This window comes from Echiichthys vipera (assembly GCF_963691815.1).
Source record: "Echiichthys vipera genome assembly, chromosome: 8".
Lineage (NCBI taxonomy): Eukaryota > Metazoa > Chordata > Actinopteri > Perciformes > Trachinidae > Echiichthys > Echiichthys vipera.
In genome coordinates, this window is record NC_139833.1 from 13,226,999 (window position 1) to 13,241,452 (window position 14,454).

General features: G+C 41.0%; 1 protein-coding gene across 6 annotated transcripts; it reads right to left on the reverse strand.

Annotated features, from left to right (window-relative positions):
* Positions 1-1,516: 1,516 nt before the first annotated feature.
* On the reverse strand, positions 1,517-14,214 carry arnt (aryl hydrocarbon receptor nuclear translocator). 6 transcript variants are annotated; one of them, XM_083919238.1, is made up of 21 exons: positions 13,912-14,214; positions 12,789-12,882; positions 12,582-12,629; positions 12,427-12,474; positions 12,208-12,255; positions 11,349-11,562; positions 10,742-10,955; positions 10,487-10,589; positions 10,314-10,379; positions 10,046-10,131; positions 9,834-9,910; positions 9,137-9,268; positions 8,941-9,015; positions 8,403-8,554; positions 8,025-8,147; positions 7,430-7,517; positions 5,559-5,746; positions 4,625-4,817; positions 4,272-4,446; positions 4,052-4,188; positions 1,517-3,898 (listed from the first exon to the last, which is right to left on the reverse strand). In XM_083919238.1, exons 1-21 carry the CDS (start codon positions 13,946-13,948, stop codon positions 3,818-3,820), a joined length of 2,379 nt encoding a protein of 792 aa, XP_083775364.1. In that variant the 5' UTR covers positions 13,949-14,214; the 3' UTR covers positions 1,517-3,817. The 6 variants fall into 6 exon arrangements, with proteins under 6 accessions (XP_083775364.1, XP_083775363.1, XP_083775366.1 ...); XM_083919237.1 differs by having other exon boundaries at positions 4,272-4,449; XM_083919240.1 differs by lacking the exon at positions 12,208-12,255.
* Positions 14,215-14,454: the final 240 nt, after the last annotated feature.

Sequence of the window (14,454 nt, forward strand, 5' to 3'; positions counted from 1 at the left end):
GGTCCATCACTCCTCTGTTTGCTCCTCCTGGTAGGTCGTGGAAGAGATATTACTGTAAGGGTCCAGCACCATCTGAGCGCAGCGGACTATGGTCACCAACAAGAAGAAGCAGAGCAGAAAAAAGAAGAAGAGGGCAAAACCAAGGTCCACGTCCACTTCCAGCCGCGACACGGGGAGGACTGGAGGGTCCATGTTGACCAATAAAAATAAAATCTTATCAATTCCTCAGTTGTTGGCTCATCTGTTTAATTCCCTCGTGGTAGTTTACACAACTTAAAATAGATCCACAAATGCTTGATTTCTTCCCACACTCCAGTATAGGTTTATCTAAATGGGCTCTACCAAGTCTTTTTCTGTTCTGTCTAAATTCAACAATCCATTCCTCTATGTCCTGGTCCCTTTTTCCTTCTCCCAACATTGACACCTACTGTCCTCCTCCCAAAGACAAGATAGCCTAGATTGGTGGACATGCAGAGCCCCATTTGGCACCTGTGTCCTCCATTAATAGTTAATAAGGGGTTTGGTAACGATCAGGCCGTTCCTGAGATTAGAACACCCAGGTATCTCTGAAGTCTCTTCAGGAGAGGAGACCTTTACAGGAGATGACACCTTAAGTCACTGGATCCCTGGTCCGTACAAGGTACGGATACATGACAACATGACAGAAACATGTGGCCTTACACAAGGTTTTAAAGCTTTATAAAGCAAATGTTGGGTGCAGATTAAGATGCTCGGTCTATGCTGAACCAATCAGTGCACACATGCACAAGGTTTTTGTTATTTTATGGTCTAAGCGGTGGAAACAAGAGCTTAGAGTGGTCAAGACGTAGAAAGGAAAACAAAAAGGTTGATGAAGAGAAAGAGGATATGACGCCCGAGTGGCAATCCACTTGAGAGGGTTTGGAAACTGATCCTGACCCAAAAAAATGCAGATTGCTTGTATACCGATGCCACTACAGACAAACACACAAATGTTGAGGGTAAAGCGACTCTATAGAAACAATCTGGATCTCAGCAAATAAAACAAAAAACATTTAGTCTGTTTTGTGTCAAGATGACATCAACCAAACAAGATTTACAGTCCAAGACATCACTCAAGTGCAAGCCAAACAGGCTCCAGTCGACACAGTAAACCTATCGTCGACCAGTACTAACATTAACGCCATCTGTTTTCACCCCCAGGCTGTGAAAGAGAGGAGGGCCGGACCAAGGCGGAAACCGATCCCAGGAGATACCCGCTGCTCTCTCAAACTTTGCTGATATACAGAGTGGGGAAAGAAAACAGATACAGGCCAATCAAAGCAAAGATAGCTTTTGTTTCTTTACCAGTTAAGAACTTAAAACTGTTTCAAGAAAGTGAATATGCATGGATGTAACGGAAAACAGCTATGACTCTTGCATGAGTGTGATCAGCAGAGTGCACTGCTAGAACAGACTGGAAATATATAGGACTTTGTGATTGACGATGAAATAAATGTGCGCAGTTCAAAACACAGGCCAATTTCTTCGCTTTCAACAATTGAACGATTTAATAAAAAACAAACAAACATTTATTTCTCTCGTTTAACATTTCATATACAGTATATTTATATATTTGTGTTTCTATGAGTGATAAAAGTTCACATCATTGGAAAAAAAAAACTGGATACAGAGCAACCAATAACAAAGACAACACAGTCACCAACATACCATCCTCTGGAAGATGAAAACTGGACAATTATCCACATGGGTTTACATACAATTACATGATTTGTCATCGTAAGTGTGATTCACACAGACAATGGGACACTGCAATAAAATGGGTCAGATTTAAACTGATTCCACATATTAAAAATCTAAATATTTCAGAAGCCTCGTCTTTCATACCACAACATTCTTCTATAATACAAACAAAAATGATTGTAAAACACAGGTGGTTGGACATTGTTGGCCAAGATCCAAACTTTTGTCCCAAACAAAAGGACAAAACTAAAATTTTAGGGCATTCTCACTTGTAGATCATATCGTATTTAGCTCTGTTTTATTCCATTTAAATCCTGAATACCCTGATTAAACCATTAATTAAATACCAATCAGGATAGGGCAATGGAGGAGTCAAGAGACCATCAAAAGTTGTAAAAAGAACAATAAAATACTTAGGAAACATTTCAATTAAATCAAACATTACTACCACACCTCTCCATTTAAAATAATGTTAATCGAAGAAAACTTTTAGGACAACAAATAACGAATGGCTTTAAAAGTACACGATTCCTGCTTGTTAATTATTGCGGTGTGATTTACTTTTTTCTTTTTTTACATTTCTTTAAAAATAAAAAAAAGGAGTACAAAAAGCCCATACTTGGTACAGGGTAATGCAGGGCGACAGAAAGAAGAATATCAAGCAAGTCAGAAACCCTACGACTGTGCTACAGTTGATAGAGACTGTACGTGTCTATTTTACAAACATACACACATGCATACTGTATATATGTTTTTGTAGGCAAAGAAAAATAGATTGTTTACATTTCCAACTGGCACCGTGACAAACTGCATGTAGCCATTGTAACACTGTGCATCTGTTGTTGTTAAAAGGACTCAATCACTCAATTAAGAAAAAAACATTGCATTCCTTAAGAGGATGAACAAAAATAATTAAATGTATAGGTGAAGCCGCCATAGAAAACTGTACTCAATATAGATCAACACATTGTAGAAGCGCTCCATGAAAGTGGTGCTGACATGCAGAGACATGCTGTGGACTTAAAACTGTGTGTGAGGTTAGCACAGACGGTGGTGGGTGTGCGTGCAACAGCTGAGAATTAAAAAAAACAAAAACAAAAAAATTCACCAAAGCTGTATATCCCTGCAATTTCCTGAGAGTTTAAATCAACAATTGGATTGATTAGTCTGCGTGCTAAAAGGATAAAACAGTAGGGACGCACCGACCCTATGCTGATATCAGGACGATACTGATTATTCAGTTCAATTCTGTGTATATACTATATACATTGTACATGAATTATATACAGGAACTTCAATTCCAGTCTAAGATTTGACAAATGTATTGCTGCATTTTAATAGTGAACACTTTCTGTTAATTTTGAATATTTTTGACCAAGTTGCTGGTCTACAATTTACTTTTTAAATAAATAATTCAGTAAAGTTATATCTATGTATACATTTTATTTTGCAAAGTCGGGAAAAACAAGGTTTAAGTCAAGTCTGATGTTGCCTTCCACGTGCAAGAATGATCCCAGTCACTTGCACACAGTGAGGTTCTCAGCTTATTGATTAAACACTGGAGTCACATCAGTACTTTGTATCGTATCAGATCATTTGGTTCGGTGCATCCCTATGAAACAGCAAAATACACTCTTCATCAATGCCTGAGAAAAACTAGGAACACATTAGAATAAAAGGCTGTTGTGTGCGTGTGCTTACTTCCTGTGTAAGTTTACCAGAGTGTTAAGAGATTTTATATATTTATATATATTTATATCACATATCTACAACATGGGTTGTTTGCTTTGGGCAGTGCTAGCTAGATAATTCTCTTACAATGGCTGGAATATTGTTAAAATAATGATCTTTTAGTCAGTAGCAAATCCTTGATTTTCCTCCCCTTTATTATCTGCAGTCAGATACATCCCTCCATCTTTAACTGGCTTGTGGCAGTGCAATTTAAGCCATGCAAAGCAAGGGAAGAGTGCTACTCTCAGGAGCAAGAAGAAAAGAGGAGCAGACGAACGATAAGAGCTACATAATATAAAAAAGAGTGAGGGCAAAAACACTCAGGAAGACAAAGGGGTAGACGGGCTGAGAAGTATTGACCAGGTCACTGGTCGAATGGAGGGTAGATGGCAATCTCAAAGTCATCGTTGAAGTTGGCAGGCTGGTCCAGCATAGACAACACATCCTGAATCAAATAAAAAGAGACAGCAAGATTGATATAATGTAGCAGAGAGAGAGAGAGAGAGAGAGAGAGAGATGAATGTACTTGAGAGAGAGAGAGAGAGAGAGAGATAAATGTACTTGAGAGAGAGAGAGAGATACGGCTTTTATCACTCACAGGAAACATGTCTTGCTGGTTGCCCTGAGCATGAGGATGCTGCTCTGCATTACTCTGAGAGTGCTGCTGTCCTTGCCACTGGGGCCACACTGCCTCTGCTGCTCGAGAGGGGAACTGGGCCTGAGACTGAGAGCCATCTGAGATAAAAGCACAGAGGGGTGACAGGCTGCACCAGTATAACACCGAGATACGGATTCACACATTTATGCACACAACCTACCATAACCGTTGGTGTTGAGACTGGCGCGAGCATTAATGGGTGGGTAGTTTGCATTGTTGGTCGGGGTGGGCGCAGCACCCGTAGGCATCTGGCCAAAAGAGTTGGACGAGCCACCACTAAATCCTCCCATGGGAGCAAACTGTGGAGACATAGTCTTTGCTGCGTGGGAAGCCACCTGCTGGTTAGAAAAGAAAGAATAACTCCATTAACTGAATAGTAGATAAGTGCGGCCGATATTACAGTAATGTGTGATCAATAGGTGGGATAGACAGATAAAAGTATAATTTTATGAGGACTAAAAACATGCAACCAAAGGAAAAACAGATAATGTCACACAATGAATCTTGACTTACCTGGTTATTAAACTGTGGTCTAACTGTAGTTGCAGCTCCAGGCCACTGTCCTGCTGGCCCTCCATGGCCGAGGGGGCTGCCAGTGCTGGAGGGGGCAACTGACTGTGGGGCTCCATTCTGACGAGACATCTGAGCAAGCATCTGCCCTGCTGAGTGAGCTGGCTGCGCCATCTGTGGAGTCATGTTGACTGACCTGCAGACAAAAGTGAAGGGAATGAGAGCTCCGCTGTCATCTATTCAGAGAAAATAACATTATAAAACTGTTCCTCCACATCAATATTAGGAACTCTGTTACCCTGGAAACTACTTACTGTGCAAAAAAACATTTGAATTCAAGCTTAGCATCATTTATTTTATTGAAAGTCAGCAAAACAGTGAATACAGCTATTTGTGGGATACCTTTGTTCTCCTACACCTTTCCTGTGGACTAGAGTATGTGGCAGACTCACATTTGAGGTACTGCCAGTTTTCCCACAGGCTTTTGTTGCACACAAGCTAATATCATACAAAGAATTGCCCATGCTAGCTCTGCTCTGATAGGCAAAACCTCCAGACATGCAAACCAGTTTGAACGTCACATAAATGTGTTAGTTTATTCACTCTCACTACAGCGAGTCGCCGCTGTGGTTGTTTATACAGTTTGAGGTAGATAATCCCATTATCTACAGATCTCAACTAAAGTGGATTGCTAATTGTGGTCGGCAAAAACCACTGTTATCCCAAGTTAACAATATAACCTTATTAAGTTAAGAGAACAGGATAAGAACTACAGGCGCGCTCCTGGTTTCTGTGCCATGTTGTTTGTTGTGGTAACTGACATAAACTGTCTTTAAGAACTCCAAGAAATTGATTAGATGATGTAGTGCCTCACAGTTTAAGATCTGGTGTACATACAAACACATTCGCGGACATTTATATAAAAATGTATTCCTACCTGTATGCATCATTGGAACGACCAGCAGCAAAGTTATTGGCTGGAGGGTAGATCTGTGTAGTGGTAGTGGAGGTGGAGGGCAGGCCCTTGGTTTGATCTGGGCCTTGGAAAAGGGACGAGTAGAGCTCTGGCTTCTCAAGGCTCTTGCTGTGGTCCGGCCCTGCCGCTGTCACAGGCTGCACCGGCATCTGAGGACCACAAAAAGTGAGTCAGGGATCACACTCCAAAACTACAATTTTGGCATTCGTCATCTAAAGTTAAAAAGGAATTGCTTAAAATCAACAATTCTTTAACGCTCCAGTGCACTTGAACCTGTTTTGTTTAAAGAGACTGTCAAAAACAGCAACTCGCACAAACGCTTGTAACATTGCTACATAATGGTGTCTGTTCATTTAACAACATTCACAAGAGACAGAGGCAGCTCATATCATGATAGGATGAGACATAGCTCCCAAGCTCAGTTTAGTTTTCCACAGTTGGTTTCAGTTGAACACTCTGTTGCCAGCAGTAACCACTACTGGCACAGTTTCATGGAAGTGCTCAAACATCTACTTAGAAGCATGTTTTATGTACTCCCCAAATGCCGTTGTTGGACCATCATCTGTAGGTATTGTTGTGGTTTATTTGTTTCTGATACTCCGACTTCACTACGCAGTAAAAGCCTGTTTTAGTATTATATGAATTTCTGTGTTTGGGCTTATCTGTCATGTTGTATAACTTCCCTATTTGACATTCAGGTGAATCTAGCGAGATACATACATATTGAATCATAGCCACAGTTTAAACCCGAAGGAAAACAGGTCATGCAAGAGTGAAAGGGCGAACAGCAGGCCTCTGTATATGTGTGTGTGTCTCTTATCAGGCCTGCCATCACCCACAGGACATTTTTAGTGGGTGGATGGAGGATACTGAGCTCAAGGAGAGTCTCATAGTGCGTTTTGTGTATTACTGTAGCATACTGGGACTGTAAGCCAAACGTGGATCATATGCCTGCTCAAATTGAGTGATTAAAAAAACAAAGATCATGTTTACAACTGATGTTCATCAAACATTGCATTAAAATGTAATTTAAATTAAACATACAGACAACATAAAACAAACAATACCACAATGTATGCCAAGATAACCGTTTCACAAGTACTTTAGAAAATAATCACAAAATACTTTTCTAAATTATCAGAAGTCAGCTTTGAAATTATACAAAACATCGCTTGTTGAAAATATTCACAAACTTTCTAAAAATGACTTTTCCATAATCTTTTGGGATTTTATGTCCAAAACATTTGCAGGCCTGGAAAACAATTTTCAAGCTCCATGACTATCCCGTGTGTTGTTCTTCCTGTGGGGAATCTTTGTGTAAAAGTTGTGTAAATGCAGTTTTCTTGTTAAATAAACAAATTAATTTTAACAAAAAAAATTATTTTGTTTATGATACCTCATCTGTTTTTCTTATTTGTAATCGGTATAATTGAATTTAATATGTTTTGACTGCATAGGTGTGCACCTACATGCCCAGTAAAGGTAAAAGAGTTTAAGTCAAGATTGTATTCACAGTGTATCACGACCTGCAAACACATCAAACTGAATTTTATCAGGAATACTTCCAGGCTTAAAATCTCTTTAACCAAGTTCTACAGAGAAATCGTTCCATTTAATTTAAGCACGAAAATCAGGCAATGAGTTTTGATAATGAGTCTCATTCAGTATTTTTTTTCCTGCACAGCAAATAATAAACATCCTGCCACTGTTTCCATAAAAAAAAGGTCTGACCAGTCACTACAGCAAGGGACAAAGAGCCCAGCAGAAACAAGGCATAAATTACTTTTAATCAAACTGGACATGTACATTCACTTGTCCATGTGTAGTCTAACCTGTGAGAGGGTGATTGGTCCGGGCTCATACAGACCGTCTCTGGCTCCACCTCCTTCTAGTTCGGCCGGCTGCTGCTGCTGTAACTGCCTGAAAAGGGAAAAGAGCGAGTGAGTGAGAGAGAGAGAGACAGAGAGAGAGAGAAAGAGAGATGGTCAGTCTAAAATAGCCTCATTTCAATTTCCATGCCCCTCCACTGTTGAGTGAGAAAGCCCAAACACCTGCTGACAAAACAACACTCAACCTGCCACCAGTCACCATGGCAACAGAAAAGAGAAATGTGGAGAAAAGAGGAAGACAGTGACACAGAAGGTCCATTATACTAATACATACCGCTAACATGCTACACCACCTGTGTTGACAGTCCATATTCACTACTTACTACGAGACATGCTTCTTATTAGACAATAGCACTATTGTTCTAACGTTACAGGTGAATAGAGACAAATCCAATGGAGAGAAGAATCACCGAGAGTGGGAAGTGAAAACGAAAACAGAAGGACGGTATTTTGCTAGAAACAGCAGTGGTCTCCAATGAAGAAGCAGCCCCTGTCCTCCAACAGAGGGGGAGGATAGTCAGGCCAGGCCTGGTCTCACCTGGTGCCCACCTGTCCAGGGCTGAGCATTACAGGAGGGCAGATTGGGCTGCTCTGACCCAGGGATGGGGGCAGCGAACCCCCTGGGGAGGACAGTGGAGTGAGGGAATCCTGAGTCGGGTTTCTATTTCCCCACAATCAAGAGATGGGTGCAGAGGAGAGTTGTAGGGAGAGAGTGATCAGTATGTGGTCTATTAAAGGGGTTGATGTAAGGGTATTAGAGGAACTGGGGATTGGGGGTGGTAGGTACGCTTTCACACAGAGGGATCTTTCACAACAGTCACATTTCAAGACGTCAGTGGTTTCGTTATGTACTGCGTTTGATTGTGTAATCATGTTACACAATCACAGATATTGGAAGAATGTGTGTGCGACTCACTTGACATTGACATTGGTGCAGATGATATACTCAATCTCCTCTGAAAAGGGGTTCTGGAAGGTGAAAGAGCTGGTTCTCATCCAGATCCATTCTCTCGATTTGGAGCGAAACCGAAACATCACCGACAAGACCTGGCCCTTCAGCTTCACCACCTGTGGAAACAAAGTCAGCATGCCAAACTGTCAATCTATTTTTTCATAATCAATGAGCAGCAGGTGTTAATGCACACAAAAAAACAGAGCTATATGGAGATGTCAGGTTATACACATATTTCAACATCTTTACAGCTGACAACAGTTCATTAGTGAGCAAGCGGCGTTTATTTGTCTGAATTTTACCAATAGTCAAATTTTAGCTGTGGAAAGTGGCTGTTTTAGAGTAAGTTTTATTCTGACTTTGAATTAATTTATTCTGAATACAAGGCTGCTATGTGTAGTCATCTTTTCTTTCATTCTTTAAAGTTCATGCACACGTTGATGTGGTAGTACAAACACAAGAGATAAACAGAACTGAGGGAGTCCTCAAAAAGCTGTCCTACCTGCTGAAAACTGTCTCTCAGTAAGCCCTGGTCTTCAGGGTGGGCGAGCTCGAGAATATTCTTCCCCAATAATTCCTGCAACACAGAGCAGATAAGAAAACCACCATTTTCTCAGAAGATATTAATACCAACTTCTAGCACAAAGGTTAGAGGGTGTCGTCGTGTCCTCAACATTTCCACCAGCTCAAAGTCTAACCTGAGGCTGGTAGTCGACAGCGGCCACGCAGCGGTGGTCTACAAAGGTGAACATTCCCTGGCAGTTATGGCGTGAGATGAACTCCACTGGAATACTGATACTGTTGGCTGTGTCACCTGGGCAACAAGTAACCTAAAGGAAGAAAAATAAAGACATTTCTTGCACAAGCATTATACTCCTTCTAGTAAAGAACGTATGCTATCACATTAAAGGATCACAACACAAGATACTTTAGAAGTCCCATTCTGCATTAATCACATTTATTGATATTCTTATAGTCCAGTTTTATTTGGTTATCCATGTAATGAGTGCTTACTCAAACCTGAATATTATCGGTTTTACAATTGACTGATTACAGACAAAAAAGTGATTTCAAAGCACACTGGAACAGTGCAAACATCAGTCATGATCCACTTCAGATAAGACTGTTGATTGTGACCATAAAATACCTCTGTGTGGTAGATTTCAAAACAATACATGTCTCTGCCACGACCAGTGAAGGGGATATTAGTCCTAGATTGTTATAAGGCTCAAATATCACTGCAGTTTGTCGGAGATGAAACAAATTTGCAGTTTAGATGTAAATATTACAATTGTATCAAGTATATACTACTCAATAGTGAACTTATAGCACATGATTAGTTAAAAGCACAAAAGACATGCATACATATCTCTACACACGAGGCATTCATCATACCTGTAACCTCCCAATTGCAACGAGACAGTAGCGACTTCCCCGAGTGGTGTCTGATTCATCATCTGTTAGTGACACTCCTGAAACACAACCATGCAAAAAAGATGAAAAGGATGTTTCAAATTTAGCACCATTAGCAGGTCCTAGCTATATTATGAAAGCAAATTTAACACATAGCTATATATGGCCTGTACCTGTAAAATGACTAGTTTTACCTGAAGGGGGCCAGGACTTGATGTATCCTGTACAGTGGACAACTACATACTGGGGCTCCCCGTCCTTGGCTGTACCCAAACCATTCCTGCAAGGAAGAAATGATCAAATATAGTGCAAAATCAATCAGTCCTATTACTTGTAGATATAAAACAGTGCGTATGTGCATCTTAATGTTACTGGGCTACTTCAGCTATGTTTATCTTCTGCATAGTTATCCTAACTACAAAAAAAAAAAAGTTAAAAAGCAACAAGTTTGGTTTTGGTCACCTGTTTCTGTTCCTAAGGAAGTTCAGTCTGTTCATGGACAACGGTTCCACAGGACAAGTGCCACACCTGCAAATACACACAGGCCACCAGATGACCAATTTATGCATCTAAACACACATCAATATAAATAATGAGCTGGATAAATGACTGCATGAGTAAAGTATGAATCACACCTCATTCTGCAGATGAATGATCGGCGGGCTCCCATACTCATTCTGGCTGATGACTGCTGGCCTTCCTTCTTTACTGTTCCCGTCTTTAAGTCCAACATCCTCCCTTTAAAAAGCAAACAAGAGACTCAGTCATGCACAGCATTTATTATATTGACATAGGACCTGATTTTGAGATTAACAGTGACAACCAATCTACTACTGTCTGCTTATATATATAAGTATGTGTGTGTGAGTGTGTGTGTATATTCTTTGTACCTGTGTTGTTATTCTCGGCAGTAGAAAGCTGCTCTCTGAGCTTTTCTGTGTCATCTGGGTGGAGCTGGTCGTAAAGGGAGGAGCCGAGCCATTCAGACTGTGCGTGGTTGAGGACGGGTGTCAGGGAGTCAGAGACGTAAACAATGCGGCCGGTCTCACATGACACCACGAACAGAAAGCCGTCGGCTGCCTCCAAAATGAGGTGCTTCAGTTCCTATAGACAGATGGCAGGAGTGCGGAAGAGAGATCTTTCATGGAGCACAAATCTTAAGTCTCTGGCTTTTCTTTTTTGGTCATTAACCCCCTTTTCTCCAAATTTAGAATATCCATAGAAAATAGAAATAAGTGCAATTGTAATTGTAACAGTAGCACACGCGCGCACGCACGCACGTACGCACGCAAGCACACACTGCTCCTTCACCCTATTTCCATTGAAGTCAGAGGGGTTTTGTGTGTACAACATGGAGACTGTGAGAACTGTTTATGAAATAATTTTGTTGACTTCTACACAAGTAGTACTGCCTTGTCTGAAATGACTTCTAAAAATGTAAAAAATTACATTGCACATGTCAATTTCTCATTTCCCTCCCATTTAATTTGCTCATACCTGGTCAGTGAGAAAGGAGGGTTTGTACGATCCATCGGAGTTGGTATTGCCACTTCCTCTCAAAGACTTCATATGGGACACAGCCATTCGCAGAATGGTTAGTTTGTCTGGTTTCCTTGCTAGTGCGCTGCAGGTGGGCACCATGTCTGACAATTCTGTGATGTAGGCGGTCATCTTGTTCCGCCTCCGTCTCTCAATCTCACTGTGGTTCTCCCTGAAGCGAGGGAATGAGGGAGGGAGGCAGAGGTGGAGAGTATAGGAGGGATCGAGATGGGGAAACAGACGGGCAGGTGGACAACATGGAGTAGAGTTTAGAGTTAATGCTGCAATGTAAGTATGCCAACCGGGAAGAAGAGATGTGGATGAGAGAAGTTGAGAGGAATAATGGACGCACAAAACTATAAATCAATTATCTATAAAAAAAAATGATAGTGAGAAAGCAGAAGAGTCTGGTCTTTCAAGCCCAGTTGGTGTGACAAAAGAGAGCAAGTGCAGAAAGAGAAAGACCACTCAGATGTCCTGAGAGAGGGGAGAGAAGAGACAGAAAGGACAGTTGCTCAAGAGGAAGGGATTACCAAAGTGAAAAAAGTCCCTGAGTCACACACTAGCGTAGCAGTTAGTGACACATAAAACAGTGGTGGGTTGAGAAAAACAACCAGCTGCCTTGGGTAAGAAGCATAACATTCCGGCAGGCACCAAAACAGACGCACAAGGTGGCTAAATAGACCGGTAATTTTATGCTGGCAAAATGATAATGGGCTGGGGTCCCAGCAGGATAGGATAGTATTTGATCAGTGCATTCAATATTGATATGGATACAAGCAGGAGAGGGAGCCTTCCACAGTGGTACAGCCCATACCTGGCTTGTTTTTCCTTATCTGCACAACTCTGATCTTCTTCCAAAAACCTGGAAATGAAACCAACCCACTAAAACATAGGCCCAAAAATCACTGCCAAAAGAAGTGTGAGAGTTAAAAAAAAAAAAAACACCTTAAGAAAGAGGGCAGCATGAGGGAAACCGTCTTAATTATGTTGCTTCCCTACAAACACATTTACATATCCTAATTCATCCTCCTACCTGGCAAAGCGCTCTTTGTCATTGCCGCCTCCTGTGTCATCATCACACCTGAGGAAAAAAAGAAAACACTGATTGTTATCGCAGCAGCCCAGACAATCTCGACACTGGATTTATACCAGCTCATCTAGCTTTATGACAAACTGAGACAAATGTACCTGAACAACTTGTTTCCTTCATCATCGTCGTCGTCATCAAAGTCTGGCCTGCAATATGGAGAAGAGAGACACATTATTAGTTTCACACAAATATTCTAAAAATAATTTTGACCACAAGTGTCAAAAACTAAACTAAACCCGTCAGCAAAACAAACATGGGACACGGCTCACATCAGCACAAAAGTTACCACTACCAGGCAAACTTACGCAGCTCTTCTTTTGTTGTTCCCTTTTGGTATAACAGCCCCACCACTTCCTTGGGTCCCACTTGCCCCCATACCCAGATTTGGGTCTGGTAACTCTATTAATAACACAGAGACATAGAGAAATGGAGCAGGTGATTTTCTAGTGAGCCTCAAGCACTCAAAAAAACCTAAACTACTCACTTGAGGCAAGCACAACACAATAAGCAATCGTCCAAGCTTCAATGAAATTAAATACATTTTATTTACATTGCCACATCATAACAGAAGTTATCTCAATACACTCTACATATAGAGAAGGTCAAGACCACTCTATGATTTATACATGATTTAAAAATACCCAACAAATTCTCCATGAGCCACAACAAGTTGCAATATCTATAAATATCTATCTATGTACGTATACAGTATTTATCCAGCAATCTTGTGCACACAGTGGCCTCTCTTTTCACAGGCAGGACGGTCGAACAGACCCAACTCTATGGAGGACAGCCATCTGTCTTGACCGGTTAAGTAGCATACATATGTCAATCTTGCCATACCTTCCTTTAACCACATATATAATATTAAATTACGTACAGGTGCTTTTGTTGTTGTTGTTTTAGAGCACATTTGCAGTGTTCAATTCTTGCATTGGTTGACAATGCAATACATTATTATTTATGTTAATTTACATTACAGATGCAATGTATTGTAATATTAGATGCTCTTTAAACAGGTATTTGTTTGAGAAAGCAGCCTTTTGAGCACCGTTGCAAAGTCAAATTGGTGCACAGTCCACATAGAAAATATCTATTTTCATTCCAGCTCAAAATAATCACTATATCGGCCATCATATCGATAATCTGTTAGTTTTCCCCTTCTAAGGATATCTCAACAGAGTTATTTCAACTTTCAAGTGGTCGCTAATAATCGCAAATGTAGCTGTATTTAAAACAAGGTTTGTAACACTTATGCAATAACCAGCCAGCCTTGCTATGGCATTAGCTTTGCTGCTAAGCTAACTTAGCTGCTGCTGTCACGCTATCTTAGGAAAGTGTTAAGCGTAAGAAAACGAGCATAACAAATAAACAGTTGCACAGTAAAATGTTACTAGACTGTCGCTGTTACTTTTTAAAGCACTTTACCTGGGTTTGAAGAGGACATGTCCGTTTGGAATAACATAAACAAACAACTTCTGCTGCGAAAAAAAAATTCCTCAACCCCCCTCCGCCCCTCCCCCTCGCTAGCTGTTAGCTGGGTAACTTAGAGGCTAAAAAGTGTCCTCACGTACGCGCCTTTATTTTCTGTTATAAACGCGCAAAGTCATGACTAGAACTGTTCCAGGGGACCCGGGAGGATTCAAAACGCACGTGAAAATAATTGTTTATCGCCCCAAATGCCCCCTTTTCCTGTTTTTTCCCCGGTTTAAACCCCCCTATCTATTCAAGATGGCGTTTCAGGCTAGCCCAGTGCCAAGGTGAATGGAAGGAGGCTGGGACACACACATGCACAGAAAAACCAACGCCTGAGCCTTGGGTGTACGACGCATGCGCAGTCACATCTGATCAGCAATTCACTATCATAGAACAATTCGTATTAAAATGTTTGTGTTGAGTTGTGACCTTGTTCTGGAAAGTATTTATACTTGATTTGTATCGACCTTTTCAACGGAATTCCATTGCCAGGCA